At 41.8% G+C, this 17,886-nt stretch overlaps 1 protein-coding gene across 1 annotated transcript in view; it reads right to left on the bottom strand.

Moving 5' to 3' along the window:
- The window catches only part of AFAP1L2 (actin filament associated protein 1 like 2), a 269,917-nt gene that overhangs the window by 64,317 nt on the left and 187,714 nt on the right, over positions 1–17,886 (bottom strand). Inside the window, exons 5-6 of the mRNA XM_033943435.1 lie at positions 15,197–15,287; positions 3,449–3,660 (exon numbers count right to left, since the gene is read on the bottom strand). Of these exons, the coding sequence (XP_033799326.1) occupies positions 3,449–3,660; positions 15,197–15,287 (303 nt within the window). The remainder of the gene's footprint in view (positions 1–3,448; positions 3,661–15,196; positions 15,288–17,886) is intronic.

Raw genomic sequence — 17,886 nt, forward strand, 5'->3', positions numbered from 1 at the left:
CAGTCAGAAGAAGAAAGTGCAACCAGAAATCACCAGACAAGGTAGGAAAAATGATTTTATTTTAAATTTAGCAAAGTGGAGGCAGTATTACCACAGTTTCCAAAGGAATTTGCCCAAATAACTTAATAGTTAACTGGGTAAATTCCCAGAGATGAAAACTTCCCTTCACTTACTATGCACAGTTCTGAATTTATATCTGCTGTCTATATTTTACAATATGGTCACCTTTTACTAAACCGCAATAGTGGTTTTTAGCGCAGGGAGCCTATGAGCGTCAAGAGCAGCGCTGGGCATTCAGCGCAGCTCCCTGCGCTAAAAACTGCTATTGTGGTTTAATAAAAAGGATGGAGGGTATATTTGTCTATTTTTGTATGCTATAAAAACCAAATACAGAGAGAGACTGAGAGCTGTTGACGAAGAGCTACGTGTGTGTCTTTCTTCGATTCCAGCCAGAATATCAGCTTTGTGTTCAGCCAAACAGGCCCAGGTTTCGCACTGAATAAAGTATTTTATAATTTTTCACTATTCTGTTTACTTAATATTTCATAATAAAGTAATTATAAAATACTTTCTTTGTGTTTATTTGATTCCTATTCAAGAGAATTACTTTATATATAGTCAATATAGGCACAGAGTTAAATTTTTTAACATTTTCTAATGGTGGTGTGCCTCGTGATTTTTTTCATGAAACAAGTGTGCCTTTGCCCAAAAAAGGTTGAAAAACACTGCACTAATGAACAGCTGATTTGGAATTGAATCCTCTTAATGAAAAAGTCATTGAGTTTTTTTGATGAATAAAAGGACTTTTATGAAATATATTGAGTTCACCAGTCTGTATAGGACATTTCCACTCTTTTTTTGCGTCTGAAATAATTCTGAACATGAGACCAGAGGTGTAAAGCCTTGGCCAGTGCCCAGCGCTGGCCTTAGCGACTATGCGGCCCTGTGCGCACCAGTTTGAGGTCCCACCCTTAGGAGTGAAGATTTCAAATGATGTATAATCACTTATGGAACAAAAATTGTAACAGAAATAGGGGTCTGACAGGTAAAATCTGAAAAATACAAACTTTAAGAAGAATCATGTGTAGGGGGAAGGGGTTCTTCACAGCTGACAATGAGTTCTATAGAGACACAATGGAAGATTATACAAAAACAACTGAGACTTCTGGTGGAAAGCTGGTCCAGTTCATAGATCGATATCATTCGTCAGGATAACAGGGACCACCTGAGGGAAGTTGGTTAGGTGAATCCTCAGGTTTTCAGCATTAAGTCTGGAGATCACTACTGGTAGGGTTACCATATGGCGCCAGAAAAAGGAGGACGGATTGAGACATCCGGGTTTTACTTCCATTGCTTTCACTAGAAGTAAAACCCGGATGTCTCAATCCGTCCTCCTTTCTCTGGAGCCATATGGTAACCCTAACCACCAGTAGCAACACAAAACCTCTAGCTCACAAAACAACAGAAGAAAGGCCATTTTAGACAAAAGATGAAGTACTGGGGGTAGTGAAAAGATAAGAGGCAGAGCAACGCACATACACAATGAAAATTCTTCTCCTAACCTAATTATACTTTCCATTACAGCTCTCCTTTTGAGAATCTGGTTCCAGGTTTTGTAAAACTCCAGCTCTTGGTGTGTTCACTGGCTGGCAGACAGAAAAGGGTTAGAGCAGGGGTGTCAAAGTCCCTCCTCGAGGGCCGCAATCCAGTCGGGTTTTCAGGATTTCCCCAATGAATATGTATGATATCTATTTGCATGCACTGCTTTCATTGTATGCTAATAGATCTCATGCATATTCATTGGGGAGATCCTGAAAACCCGACTGGATTGCGGCCCTCGAGGAGGGACTTTGACACCCCTGGGTTAGAGACACTGATAGAAACATAGAAAAATGACGGCAGATAATAATAATAATAATAATTTTATTTCTTGTATACCGCTATACCATAAGTTCAAAGCGGTTTACAACAAGTTACATACAATGAGAGTAAGAGATGTTTACAACAAGAAGTAAGAGATGTTTACAACGAGATACATAGAATGAGTGTATGAGATGTAAGGGGAACAGAAAAAGTACTTTCTGGGATACAAATTGCAAATGGAAGAGAATCAAGATGGTTTGAATCAAAAGGAAGCATCTAGTCAGAGAGTGGGGTGCAGGGGAAAACAATTTGGGTGGAATACCTTTACAAATGGGAAGAAGGCCCGTCTAGTCTAGAACCCACACCTTGAGAGACAGGCCCTCTGAGAAGCTCATTCACCAAGGAGAAGCTTTTCAGCCAAACAAGCCAAAGGGATTACATTACTATTAAGCTGTCTCTGTTAGACTGCACAGCTTCCTCTTACAGAGCCTGGAAGAGACGTCAAGGTGTCTCCTCATCCACTCCTCTTATGTACCCTCAATGGGCAGAATTTAATGGGGAACATCTCAACTTAGGGAAATATACGAGCGAGATAAGTTGAGATGTTTCTTTAAGGTGGTTGGGGGCAGATGACCTGAATCTTCACATTCCTAAAGGGAAACTGGTAAGAGGCAAGGGAACGGTGGAAAGGCAGCTCAGTCTTATAGAACAACTTATCTGTGCAGATTAGGACAATGAATGATACAACTTCAATTTTAAAAACCTACTGAAAACATTATCTGTTTCATGAATTAAAAAAATCAGCTTATTGAATAGATAAGTCACAGGGCAGAAGTTCTGTTAAGAAACTGCCTTCGACATATGTTTTAAAACTTCCTGAATCCCTCTACAACGTAATGTAACCTTACCCATGTCCCTGCATGGGCCTCTGACCTTGTAAATCACCTTGGACCTGTACTGGATAAGTGCGATCAGAAATTCTGATTAGATTAGAACAGAAGAACTGCCATCCTGGGACAGACTGAAGGTCCATCAAGCCCAGTATCCCGTTTCCTACATTAGCCAACTCAGGTCACAAGTACCTGAGAAGATCCCAAGGAGAAAAAAAACCAGATTTTACGCTGCTTATTACATTACATTACATTAGTGATTCTATTCCGCCATTACCTTGTGGTTCAAGGTGGATTACACAAGAGTTGTCAGGAGGTTACAAGAATTGTAACACTACATTAGAATTGTCGAGAACCTAAGGAGGTTACAAGAATTGTAACATTGCATAAGAAATTGTCGAGAACTTAAGAATTTACATAAGAATTGTCGAGAACTTAAGAATTACATCTTAGAAATAAGCAGCGGGTTTGGTTTTTATTGTTTTTAGCTGTAGTGGGAATATATTTTATGATTATGTATGTAATTTTTATAATCTTCGTAGTTAATTATGTGGAATATAAGTTAATAAACTAGACTAACCTGAACTACACTTTCTCTCAACGACGCCATTACCCACTGAGAAAGAAAATCCATTCTGTACCCTGGAGAAACATATCCTATGTAATATTAGGAAGTAAATGTAGAGTGCACTTACCAACAGCCTGGTATCCTTGATGATACACAGTTGCTTGGCCCACTGGCCCAGCCATTTCTTCCTCCACAGGAAGGCACAGATGGAAGCATCCTTCATCAGCTTGATGGTGGCCTCATTGGAAGGCCACTGGTGCTGGTGAGTGGCTGACTTCCCTTTGGCACTCTCCTCCTCATCATAGGATTCATATGAGCTGCTCACCGCTTCTCCATCCTCTAGAAGGAAAGAAAATCTTGGTAATGGAAGATTCTAGATAGGATCATCAACTTCCTGTTCTAGGAGGTGGATCTACATAGTAACATAGTAAATGACGGCAGATAAAGACCTGAATGGTCCTTCCAGTCTGCCCATAAGTTATACTCATTAAAAAAATACATGATTAAATTAACTTGTCTCTCCTTTGATATTTCTGGGTCATAGACTGTAAAGTCCACCTGGTATTGTCCTAGGTTCCAACTGCTGAAGTTGCCATCTAATCAAGCCATTGTGACATCACTGATGAGGTTGGCTCTTGGGCATTGGTGGAATGAGGCATTATGACATCACAATCTCAGCTCTGGAATGTTGCTACTCTTTGGGTTTCTGCCAGGTAACATAGTAAATGACAGCAGATAAAGACCTGAACGGTCCATCCAGTCTGCCCAATTATTAAATTAACTTGTCTCTTCTTTGATATTTCTGGGTCATAGACTGTAAAGTCCACCTGGTATTGTCCTAGGTTCCAAATGTTGAAGTTGCCGTCCAAACTCACTCCAGCCTATCCAACCATCTACCGTAAAGTCTGGCCAGTACCATCAAAATTCTGGGAGTCACACTAGACCGACATTTAACACTAGCAAAACACACAAACTTAGTGGTACAAAAATGCTTTTTTACATTGTGGAAATTAAGAACCATAAAAAAATATTTTGATCCATTTAATGCAAAATGCAACGGTCAAACTGATTTTCGGGCTGAAGAAGTTTGATCATGTGACACCTTACTACTGATAGCTGCATTGGTTACCGATGGAAGCACACGTAAAGTTTAAGTTCGCCTGTCTCTGCTTTAAAGCACTATATGGTCTAGCCCCTAAATACATAACTGACCTTTTCTTCTTCTCAGCCAACAGACATAAGAGAAATTCACATTCGATCTTCGTTTCCCCTCCAGTTAAGAGGATGTAAACTCAAAAGACACCATCAACACCTTCTCTCACATCAGGCAGCATTATGGGGTAAAGATCTAGAACAATTGCTTATGCCTACTACTTATGGGGAATTCAGGAAACGCCTAAAAACATATCTGTTCTTGAAACACCTAGACAGTTGACCCGTACAACTTCTTCTCAATAACTGATCCCTTGAGCTGTTAATCACTAGCTTCCACCCTGCTAAGTTCAATCTATTTGTACCTCTTTTAATCTTTATAAACCGCATAGAACTTCACGGTCCTGCGGTATATAAACTGTTATCATTATTATCGTTCAGCCTATTGGTGCAGACATTAGTTTTATCTATTTTAGACTATTGTAACATCATCTATTTAGGAGCACCCCAAAAAATTCTAAGGAAATTAAGGATAATTCAGAATACAACTGTTCGATTGATTTTTGGTTTAAAAAAGAAAGATCATATTAGTCCATATTATCGTTTACTTCATTGGCTGCCTTTGGAGGCAAGAGTATTATTCAGATTTTCCTGTATCTGCTTTAAGCTGATATCGGGATTGTCTCCAGCTTACCTTTTTCCTCATTTTGTGTTGCATAGACCAGTGGTTCCCAACCCTGTCCTGGAGGAACACCAGGCCAATTGGGTTTTCAGGCTAGCCCTAATGAATATGCATGAAGCAAATTTGCATGCCTATCACTTCCATCATATGCAAATCTCTCTCATGCATATTCATTAGGGCTAGCCTGAAAACCTGATTGGCCTGGTGTTCCTCCAGGACAGGGTTGGGAATCACTGGCATAGACCATCAAGAGAAACTAGAAACTTCTACTTATTTGCTTATCCAACAATCAATGGGTGTAGATATAAGACCTTCTTAGATAGGACCCTGGCGTTTCAAGCTGGTAGGCAACAATCTTGATTAGGTAAATGTATTCAGCAAGCTATGTTATCCTATTGCAGTTTTCGGAAATTAATTAATACCACTCTGTTCGATAAGTTTATTACTTAATGAGAGTTTTATATTGAAACTATATTTTATAATAAATCTGTATTTTTACAGTATTATTGTATCTCACTGATTGTCCAGCTCTTTTTGGTGTAAACCACCTAGAACTCTTGGTTATGGTGGTATAAAAGAATAAAGTTATTATTATTCCTCTGTAAACCGCTCTGAACTATTTGTGGTATTGCGGTATATAAAAATAAAGTTCTTATTATTATTATTATCCTCCCGGTCCATGTTAGTGGAGTTCCCACTGATGCCCTCCCCAGCCCATCCTACACCATGCAGGTCTGTCCAATACCGGCCTTAGTCCTGATTTTCCTGCATTGTTTCTCTGGAATTTGTGTCCTACTGTTTTTAGTTTAAAATAAATGGAATTAGCCCATAGATACAATGGAAATAAACCAGGATAGGATTATCCTGTCCCTTAGGACATGGTATCAACTGGCACTAAGTCATCACCAGGGCTACTAGAAAACTTCAGGGCTAGTGCGTTCTGTTTCTTGGCAATCACCGAACTTTTCAAGCATTTCTTTCTCAAAATTAATTTTTTTGTCTACATTTATTTTTTTTTTGGAGGAGGTTTAGTTTAAGCTTATTTTAATTTATTCGATATACTGCACATATAAAAATAAACATTTAAAATCTAAGCGGTTTATGATAAAAAATATAATCAACAAAAAAACCCATCAGTAGAACATGAGGGTTGGTTACAATAATTCATAGGGAAGATGGAACAAACATAAGGAAAAGGGAATTTAGTTCCGTCAGCAAGAAAGAAAAGGAAATTGAATTAGAGTCCAATAGATTAAGAAAAAGCACCAACTCCCCCACCTTTTTTTTACAAAACTGCGCAAGAGGTTTTTGGCACCAGCCGGCACATTCAATGCTTTGTGCTGCTCTAACGCTCATAGGAACAGCACACTGGCTGGCGCTAGAAACCTCTTGCGCGGTATATAAATGTGTTCAATAAATAAATATTAAAAGCTTGCAAAAAATAATAAGCTTTAACTGAGCTTTAAAATCTTAAAAATGAAGTTTCTGTTCTACGACAAAAAGGGAGAGAATTCCACGAAACTAAAAAGGACGAGCTTCTATGAGTAGGGAGAAATACAGAAGTGGCCCAAAAGAAGGAAGAGTCAACAGTTGTTTCTGAGTTTCAAGTTTATTTAAAATATTTGATTTGATCGCAAAATGCAAATCCAATGCGATTTACATTTAATCAAAAATTAAGTTAAAATAAAAAAATAAAAAAACAGGACAATTAGTACTATTTTAATAAAATAATACTTTGAAAAAGGGAGGAGAATAAAAAAGGATTAAATACAATTCATAAACAAATAAAAAGGGATAGGTAATGAAACCAGAGGCTGGGGAAGGTTACCCACTTAACGAAGGGTTAAACAAAAAAGAAGGCCAGTAAACAGGAAAAGAACATAAGAATAGCCTCACTGGGTCAGACCAATGGTCCATCAAGCCCAGTAGCCCATTCTCACGATGGCCACTCCAGGTCCCTAGTACCTGGCCAAAATACAAGGAGTAGCAACATTCCAGAATCCCACAGAGTAACAAAAGATTCCGGAACCCCAAAGAGTGCAACATTCCATGCAGAATCCCCAAAGAGTAGCAACATTCCAGAATCCCAAAGAGCAAAAAAAGATTCTAGAACCCCAAAGAGTATCAAGATTCCAGGCAGAATCTCAAAGAATAGCAAGATTCCGGAATCCCAAAGAGTAACAAAAGATTCCGGAACCCCAAAGAGTGCAACATTCCATGCAGAATCCCCAAAGAGTAGCAACATTCCATACAGAACCTCAAAGAATAGCAAGATTCCGGAATCCCAAAGAGTAGCAACATTCCATGCTACTGATCCAGGGCAAGCAGTGGCTTCCCCCATATCTGCCTCAATAACAGACTATGGACTTTTCCTCCAGGAACTTGTCCAAACTTTTCTTAAAACCAGCTACGCTATCCGCTCTTACCACAACCTCTGGCAACGCGTTCCAGACCTGAACTATTCTCTGAGTGAAAAAAAGTTTCCTCCTATTGGTTTTAAAAGTATTTCCCTGAAACTTCATCGAGTGTTTCCTAGTCTTTGTAAATCTTGATGCAGTAAAAAATCAATTGTCTTGTACCCTTTCTACACAACATACCTCGAAAGATAGCTTTCTTTCCTGTCTCAAGTATTGCTCCTCTTTTCTCTCCCTAGACACCTCCCCGAGAACTCCGTTCCTCAGGCAAGTCGTTTATATCTCTACCCTTCTCCTTCCAATTCCAGATTTTGTTCCTTTCAGCTTGCCGCCCCGTATGCCTGGAATAAACTGCCTGAGACCATCCACCACGCCCCTTCCCTTGTTCAAAAGTAGGCTGAAAACCCACCTTTTTGAGAAGCCTTCAGGTCATTAACCTACTCCCCTGTGCCCAGCACCCTAGCCAGCAAGTTAGCCATCTCCTCTTATAGTAACCCCTACCCTGGCATCCTGTTTGTCTGTCTTGATTGTTTAGATTGTAAGCTCACTCAGGCAGGGACTCTCTCCTTTGTGACGTTGTACAGTGCTGCGTATGTCTACTACGTATAATAATCGTAGTAGTAGTAGCAGTGGCGGGAAGGCGGTCCGCTCCGGGCGCTATTTTGCTAAGGGCGCGGCACTCCTGCTCCTCTCCACCTCCCTGCTCCTCTCCTTGCCGAGCACGCGTATCCCATGCCTTCCCCTGTGCCTTTTTTTACTTCCCTGGTGCGAGGTTGCTGCCCGCGTCGGCGCTCTCTCCGACGTCACTTCCAGGACCCGCGCCCAGGAAGTGACGTCAAAGGGCGAGCCGACACCGACGTGGACAGGCTGCTCACACCGGAGACGTTAAAAGGTACGGGGGAAAAGGAAGGGGCGCCGCCCACTCTTACTATGCCACGGAGCGGTAGAATGTTCTGGGGAGTTTTCAAATGTCGACCCAAAGGGCCATTTATTAAATCACCGTGCCAACTAATGCCCCGTATTTTCTGGCCATTCCGATGCGGTTAGGAATGCACAGCAGCTAGCATTTGCCCGAACCTGCAAAACCTCCTCTCGTTTCACTTAAGGTTTAATAAAGTAACACGACGCCCGCTTAGAACCAAAGAACGCAGGCTCTGCTACTGTCAGAATGGGCTTCAACCATAACATGCTTCACATTCCAATGACACAGATACAAACCATGTTTTTGCTAAGTCTGTTACAACAGGGTGAGTGCAAACAAACACAGCCAACACCCGGGGCTGGGATTTGCAAGGGAATCCAAATGGAAAACAAGCCCATCAGTGACCCTGTATGACACCGGCCCAGCACAATCCTCGTTGAATGGTCCAGCTCATAAGGCTGCGCTCCAAACAGCTGCCTTTGAAACCCATGTGGCATGCATTATGAACTCATTTGAGGTAAACCTCTTCTAAGGACTGGACTTTATTTTAGTTTTTAATCCAGACAGTTCCTTTTTTGAAAAAAAATAATAAATTTTGACCTAGTAGTTTCCTCTTTCTGCTTCAATTGAAACCAGCCTCCACCGAGGCTATGATGCCATGAACCTTCATTCAAAGTTCCTAGGGATTTTTTTTTTTTTTTAATTACTTTTAATTAACCCTCTCCCTTCCCAGCTGCTGCAGAATGAGATCCTGGCCAGGGCCACATTCCACGGCTCCCTCTGGAACAAGGGTTCCAACTAGGGTTACCAGATTTTCCATCTGGAAAATCTGGACCCCAATAGACCCGCCCCCCCAGGCCTGCCCAGTTCCACCCATCCCTTAGCAGTTTGTCATGCTGTATTCCCGCTCTGGCCCCGCCCCTCGCTGCCTGCTACATGCAGTTCTGGTTGCCATATCTTAAAAAGGAAATAGCGGAAATAGAAAAGGTACAGATAAGGCCAATACAAATGATAAAAGGGATGGGACGACTTCCCTATGAGGAAAAGCTAAAGTGGAGAGGGATCTTCAGCCTGGAGAAGAAATGGCTCAGGGAAGATATGATAGAGGTCTATAAAATACTGAGTGGAGTGGAACGAGTAGATGTGAATCACTTTTTTTACTCTTTTCAAAAATACTAGGACTAGGGGGCATGTGATGAAACTACTAAGTAGTAGATTTGAAACAAACCACAGAAAATATTTCCTCACTCAAAGTGGAATTAAATTTTAGAATTCGTTGATAGAGAGTGAACTGAAAGCAGTTAGCTTAGCAGGGTTTAAAAAAGGTTTGGATAATTTCCTAAAAGAGAAGTCCATAAGCCATTTTTAAGATGCCTGCCTACAGAACGTGCCTCTCACGGTGAAAGGCACGTCCTGTAGGAAGTCAGCCGGCATGGACGACTCTCCTCCTGGCTGGCATCTCTCCTCTTCTCCCTGCACCTCCTGGATCCCTGTTATGACGGCATAGCGGTAAGACGGGCCTCCGTGCATGCATGACATCATCACATCGACTTCCGGGTGCCTTCCGGCCGGGGCACTACATTTAGTGTGAAACCGGCCGGAAAAGTTTGCAGGACACTGTCTTAGAACATAAGAATTGGCTATTCTAGGTAAGACCATTGGTCCATCTTGCTCAGAATCCTGCTTCTCACAGTGGCTAATTCAGTTCACAAATTATCTGGCAGAATTCCAAGGAGTAGCATGATTTTACACAACCAAGTCTAAGGATAAGTAGTGTTTTTTCCCCATTTCTATTGTAATAACAGATTAACAAACTTGTCCACATCTTTTATGAACTCAGATATATTAACTGCTGCTACCACATTCTCTGGCAATGAGTTCCAGAGCGTAATTATTCATTGATTGAAAAAATATTTTATTGTATTCATTATAGCTTCATGGAGTGTTCCCTAGTCTTTGTACTTTTTTTAAAATGGATAGAGGGAGTATGCTAGATGTGGTGCATTTAGATTTTAGCAAAGCCTTTGACAGCTTTCCACACAGACATCTCATAAATAAACTGAGTGCCCTCGGGAGGGGTCCCACAGTGATGGGCTGGGTCAAGAACTGGTTGAGGGGAAGGAGACAGGGGGCAGTGATCAACGGAGACTTGATTCTGTGAAGTAATCCCCTGTTGACGTGCACTGTTCCATCGCCACTTTTTTGGATCTTGATTGCTTCTTCCTGGGTTTTGTTTCCTTGTGTGTGTTTGTTTGTTGTTTTTTTTGTGTGTGTGTGTGTATGGACCCTGTAATGATGGACTACATCTTTTTGTGGCAGGCAAAAAGATCCTAACTGTAAAATTCAATGAATATGTGTTAAAGTATTTTAAAAAAATCTTTAGTTTAGAGGAAGGGATGACAGATGGAAAAAAATAATTTCAGGAAGTCACCCCCAGCAAAAACTTTATGGTAGTGAGAGGGAGGGTATATAACACTCCCTCACTTTAAGAGACTAGAGACTTCAGTGTATAGTAGAAAGGGCATGATTCAAGTAGGCACAGCTAGCTGCTGAGCCAGGAGGGTGGGACTCAGACTGACAGAGTTAAAATCCCCAGAGAGGGAACAGAACAGGAAGATCCAGGGAGGAAGGGTTCTCCAGGGAATCATCAGAAAGGGCTGCGGTATCTGAAGATGGGCCAGGGATAGAAGGAAATGGCCCGCCACATATGCCTCCATTATATATGTCAGATAGAGAGAGTCTATTTCCTGGAGCATATGAACTTTTGTGGCCAAGCTAGGTGTAGGTCTAGTTTAGAGAAAAGCTGTCTTTAACCTGCTGCATTCTGTGTGCAGAACAGTCTGTTTTTGAGGTAAACAAGCTTTGGTTTAAGGCAGAGCTGCCCAAGTCCAGTCCTCGAGATCTACTGGCAGGCCAGGTTTTCAGGATATCCACAATGAACATGCATGAGAGAGATTTGCATACCAAAAAGGCATTGCAGGCAAATCTCTCTCATGAATCTTCATTGTGGATATCCTGAAAACCTGGCCTGCCAGTAGATCTCGAGGACCGGACTTGGGCAGCCCTGGTTTAAGGCAATGTATCGCAAACTGTGTGCCTCCTGCGATTTCAGGTGTGCCACGGCACACTGTGGAAGAGGAGAGGTGCCTGCACCAACTGACTGCCTACAGGATGCGTCTCTCATAATGAGAGGCACGTCCCGTAGACAATCAGTGGGCACCATCACCTTTCCTTCTCTCTGGCCCTCTTCCCTGCTGACCCCCCTCCCCCCCAGCAGCTCAGGGCCCGTCTGGAGGGCCTTTGCGCATGCGCGGATGTCATTCATGTGCGTGACATCATCACAGCAACGTCCATGCGCTTACAGGTGCCCAGAGTCGCCGCCACTGCGTGTAGCGTGCTACGGCTCGACAAAGTTTGTGGGACACTGGTTTAAGGAATAAAGAATTCTTGTTTCAATTCCAGACTGATCCAGTTGTTCTGTCCCTTGCTCACACTAGCAAAGGTGGTAAAAATAATAAGATATATAATCATCCACAACACTGCAACCAGACATAGGAAAACTCACACCCCATTCTCATACCCCCCAATTAAGGAGATCAAACGGAAAAAACTATATGATGGCCTCCTGGCCACTCAAGCAGCCAAACTAGACAACCAAATCGCCAATCTACTGACGGCATCCCTCGACTACAAGACTTTTAGAAAAGAAATAAAGACCATACTCTTCAAGAAAACTCTGAAAAAAGAAATAATACCTTTTTTTTTTTTGTAAGTTCTTGTTGTAATACATCTTGGATAATTCTTTTGTAATCCGCCTTGAACTGCAAGGTAATGGCGGAATAGAAATCCCCAATGTAATGTAATGTAATCTCAGCATAGGGAGAGAGATGAAAGAAACCAAACCCTTTACAAAAAAAACAAGCAAACAATATTAGTTGAAGGTTACAAGTATGAATGCTTATAGTCCAGCCAATAACATTCCTGATCTGGAAATCTTAATGGGATCAGTAGCATGGAATGTTGCTGCTCCTTGGGATTCTGCTAGATACTTGTGACCTGGGTTGGCCACTGTTGGAAACAGAATACTGAACTTGATGGACCTTTGGTCTGTCCCAGGATGGCAACCTTGATGTTCTTAGTGAGCCAAGTAAAGGATAATGAAGACATTGTGACATCACTGCTGATGTTGGCTCTTACGCATTGTTGAAATGAGTCATTATGACATCACACTCTCAGCTCTGGAATATTGCTACCCTGTGGTGTCTGCCAGATACTTGTGACTTGGATAGGCCACTGAGGAAACAGGATTCTGGGCTAGATGAGCCATTGGTCTGACCCAGTATGGCTAGGGTGGACACATATTACATAGAAACATGACGGCAGATAAAGGCCAAATGGCCCATCCAGTCTGCCCACCCACAGTAAGCATGATCTTTTTCTCTCTCCGAGAAATCCCACGTGCCTATCCCAGGCCCTTTTGAATTCAGACACAGTCTCTGTTCCACACATCTACCACCCTTTTTGTAAAAAAGTATTTCCTCAGATTACTCCGGAACCTATCACCTCTTAACTTCAACCTATGTCCTCTCATTGCAGAGTTTCCTTTTGGTTAAGGCTCTTAACATTTGCATCTCCTCTTCCTATAGGCTAAGGCTCTGTGCACCTGCATTGTGAGGTCATAGAGCAGCCCATCTGTAGTAACCATTATCTCTTCCTCTCTCCAAGAGATCCCACGTGACTATCTCTGGCCCTTTTGAATTCAGACACAGTCTCTGTTCCACGCATCTACCACCCTTTCTGTATAAAAGTATTTCCTCAGATTACTCCGGAGCCCATCACCTCTTAACTTCATCCTATACCCTCTCATTGCAGTTTGCTTACAAATGAAAGAGACTCGACTCATGCACATTTATATTACGTAGATATTTCAACGATTCTATCATATCTCCCCTCTCCCGCCTTTCCTTCAAAGTATACAGTTTGAGATCTTTAAGTCTTTCCCCATACGCCTTATCATGAAGACCATTTTAGTAGCCTTCCTCTGGACCGACTCCATCCTTTTTAAATCTTTTTGAAGGTGCGGCCTCCAGAATTGTACACAATATTCTACATGAGGTCTCACCAGAGTCTTATACAGGGGCATCAATACCTTGTTTTTCCTACTGGCCATACCTCTCCCTATGCAACCTAGCATCCTTCTAGCTTTCGCCGTCACCTTTTCAACCTGTTTGGCCACCTTAAGATCATCACATACAATCACACCCAAGTCCCACTCTTCCGTCGTGCACAAAAGTTCTTTACCCTCTAAACTGTACCGTTCCCTCGGGTTTTTGCAACCCAAATGCATGACCTTGCTTTTCTTAGCATTAAGTTTTAGCTGCCAAATTTCAGACCATTCTTAAGCTTCGCCAGGTCTTTCTTCATGTTATTCACACCTTCTGATGTGTCTACTCTATTGCAGATTTTGGTCTCATCCGCAAAGGGGCAAATCTTACCCGAGAACCCTTCAGCAATATCATTTATTTAGGAAAATACTAAAGACTCATTCTTTCAGGCATTGGCCACCCTCTCTATGAAAAAGAATTTCTTGACATTCCTCCTAAGTCTACCACTCCATAATCTCAATTCATGTTCTGTAGTTTTACCATTTCCACTTCTCTGGAAAAGATTTGATTCTATATTAATACCATTCAAGTATTTAAACATCTATATAATATCTCCCCTGTCCCTTCTTTCCCTTGTTTTATTGTTGGGTACCATTGACTCATGTTCAAGTCCTAGCAACTTGATGAATTACAGATCTAAAAAGAAATCCGTTTTGTGCTAGTCTGGTAAGGTCCTCTAGAGTCATCCCCATGGTCATTTTCAACGTGTCCAGCCATCTGGTCATCCTCTTTGTCTGGTTTGTTTGATCTTCCGAAACATGATGTCCATCTCCAGTGACCTCTCTCTTCTGACAGTGTGACCAAAATAAGACAGCTGTAACTTCATCATTTGGGCTTCCAGGGACATAGCTGGTTTGATCTCTTCCAGAATCGATTTGCTAGTTCTTCTGGTGGTCCACGGCATGAATAAAATCCTTCTCCAGCACCAAAATTCAAATGAGTCAATCTTCTTTCTGTCTTGTTTCCATAGTGTCCAGCTTTCACACCCATAATTGACCACTGGGTATACATATTCAGGTCTTCCAGTCTCTTCTGATAGGTCTTTAGGGGCAAACCCCATGCCCTTTTCATTGCCTTCCTCTGGACTTACAAAAAAGCAGAGAGAGAGAGAGAGAGAGAGAGAGTATTGCCTTCATACAAGCTGGTCTACTCATTCTCCTAGGACATAAAGAGAGCATAACAAGCAAAGAAGATATAGGGAACCCACAAAAAGCCAATAAGGTGTCAAAACAAATGGGAGTCAAAACAAAAGACCCAAATGTAGAGTGACAAAGTAATCAATTCTTTCAAAGCTCTTTATTAATGTGATTCATATATGGGACTCAACACAAGCTATGTTTCGGCTTTCCTGCTTTCATCAGGAGTCAATATCTAAAAAACGATAAAATAGACAATCATCAAATTAAGAATAAATGAGAATTTAAAAAATTTTTAATATGTATTTTTCGTAATTAATTTTTTTTAAAAAATTTATTTCTCATTTATCCATTGTGCCTTTTGTTTTGACTCCCATAGAGACAGCATGCTATAGCCAGTATACCATTCACAGAAGTACTATAGGGCTCCGCTTCTTCATAGTATCCCTCCTGGGCCTCGATCTTTGGCTGTGTCAGCTCCATCTTCTCTTGAGTCTGTTGAACAGATAAAGAAAGTTAAGTGTTACAAGACCAGGGCGCACGAGGTCTGCATGATTGAATAACTCCTTCAACCCTTGAGACTTTATAAATCAGGGTTGGGCAACCTCGGCGTTCAAGGGCTGCAAAGCAGTTGGGTTTTCAGGATTTCCCAATGAATATGCATGAGATCTAGTTCCATACCACAGAGGCAGTGCACGCAAATAGATCTCAGCCATATCCATTGGGGAAATTCTGAAATCCCGACTGGGCCAGATTTAATGGTCAGGTGAGTAACACATCAACACATCAAACCCCTCCCCTCCCCCTTTTACAAAACTGTGGAAGTGTTTTTTAGCTCAGGCCGGCACTATGAGTGTTTATGAGTGTCGGGAGTAGCACAGAGCATTCAGTGTGTCGGCCTGCACTAGAAACCGCCTCCGCGGGGGAAAGATTGGTCTGTTTGGAGTTTTGAAATAGTTCACCTTTCGATCAGAACTTTGAATTTTCTCTCAAAGGGAAAACATTCAACTGAAATAAATGGACTAAACCTTGGGCATAACCCAGTTCAGAAATATTGAACGTTTTTGCCCAAGAGTAGGCATTATCCAGGGAAGCCAATTGTTACGTTCAATTCCTAGTACCTGATGCTGTCTTAGTACAATAGAAAAGTCTAATGTAACCATGTGCAGAAATTTGATTAATTTAATTTTGAGACCTGTTTCTGAAGCTTAAGAAAAAATGTAAAATTATAAATAGCAATCCAAAGTGGGGGAGATATCCAACAGACAAACAGCAGAGTTGGATAAAAACCACAAGAAGCAGAAGTAGCAGTGGAGTAGCCATGGGTGGGCCTGTGTGAGCTGGGGCCCACCCAAAATGTATTTTCCCTTAGTGTGGTTGGCGTTGATCCTCAAGCCCCACCAGCTGAAGGCCCCCCCCCCCCCGCATGCTCAGTTTTCACGCACGCACGAAACAGCATAGGCTGGCAGCCACCCAAAATATTTATTTAAAAAATGTATATACCGCATATCAAGCAGATTACAAAGCAATACACATAATAAAATCAGAAAAAAACCTGACAAATGCAATAAACGCATCAATACAACAACACACAGAACACTTCTGCAAACCACAAGACCACAAACTCTCCCCCAAATAATTTACATACATTGAATGAAAAAAATAAGCTAATTCGACAGGGAGGAGCTCTTCTGCTGGCGGGGTTTAGCGATCCCCGCCAGCAGATGTATTTCATTTACTGTGGGGGTTGAGGGGGAGGGGGCAGAGACGATATGAAATATGTTTGTTCCGCCCAGTTTGGTCTTGAAAGTAGTCACTGGATGTAAAAACTGCCCGATGCAGACGTGGATTTGCGTACTCCTTCTACGGGGGCATCGATTCATTCAACAATTGCAATCAATATATCTGAAAGTGTAGCGTTGTTGATTTTCATTTCTGAAGGTGAATTAATGCCCCTGATGAGGTGTACCTGAAACCTTCTCCGAAATTTGATTTACTTGTTTGTACTCCATCTTGAAAGTTTGACTCTAGGCGATTGATCCAATTTAATAAACTTAAACATAGCTGCAGTTTTTTTATCCAGTGACTGCTTCCATCTTATGATAAAAAAATAAATAGCTACAAGAGTCTTCCAAGTTCTCTCTCATTATTTGCATAGCTACCGTTGAGCAAGCCTGACAAAATGCCCAGGACGGCCCAGTGGTAGGGGCCACCTACCGTTGAACCCATCCCTCCCTTCCTCTGTTCATCTGTGTAGGTCCAGCATCTCTTCCGCCCCCTCCTCCTGCTATTTCTCCAAACATACATTGGGGGGGGGGTGGAGAGAGAGAGAGACTAGACCATTGGTGGAGGGGGTTAGGAAGAGATGAAAAGGAAGGGATGAGATAGGGTAAAAGGACATGGGGAGGGAAAGGAAAACAGAGAAGAGATGCTGGACATTTAGGGAGTGTTGAAATAGGGACATACAGGAGTAATGACATACAGAAGGAGAGGGATAGGGTCACACAGAGGGTAGATATTAAACAATGGAGGTGGATAAGACAGTGACACAGAGGAGAGATGTTGAACAGGACAGATAGGGACACAGAGAAAAGATGGATGGTGGACAGAGAGAGAGAAAATGTCAAAACGAATAGGAGACCCTGGAAACTACTACTATTACTATTGATTATTTCTGTAGTTGTACCAGACGTATGCAGTGCTGTACAGAGTCAAAATGACTACAGTCCCTGCTCAAAAAGCTTACAATCTAAACAGACAAGACAGACAAACAAGACAGACAAACAGGATGTCATGGATACAGTTAAGGGGAACGGTTAATCTCCTGGCTGGGTTGGAGCTTGGAGGGCAGAGAAGTAGGCTTAAGGATTGAAGGCTATATCAAAAAAGTGGGTTTTCAGTCTAATTTTAAACAATATAAGGGAAGGAGCTTGGCAGACAAACTCAAGTTATTTATTCCAGACATAGAGGGCAGCTAGATGAAAGGAATGAAGTCTAGAATTGGCAGTGGAGGAAAAGGGTAAAGCTAAGAGCAGCTTATCTGAGAAATGGAGTTCTATGGGAGATGTATAAGGAGAGAGAAGAGAGGTGAGAT

The sequence above is a fragment of the Geotrypetes seraphini genome, chromosome 4, assembly GCF_902459505.1.
Source record: "Geotrypetes seraphini chromosome 4, aGeoSer1.1, whole genome shotgun sequence".
In the NCBI taxonomy this organism is placed as follows: Eukaryota; Metazoa; Chordata; class Amphibia; order Gymnophiona; family Dermophiidae; genus Geotrypetes; species Geotrypetes seraphini.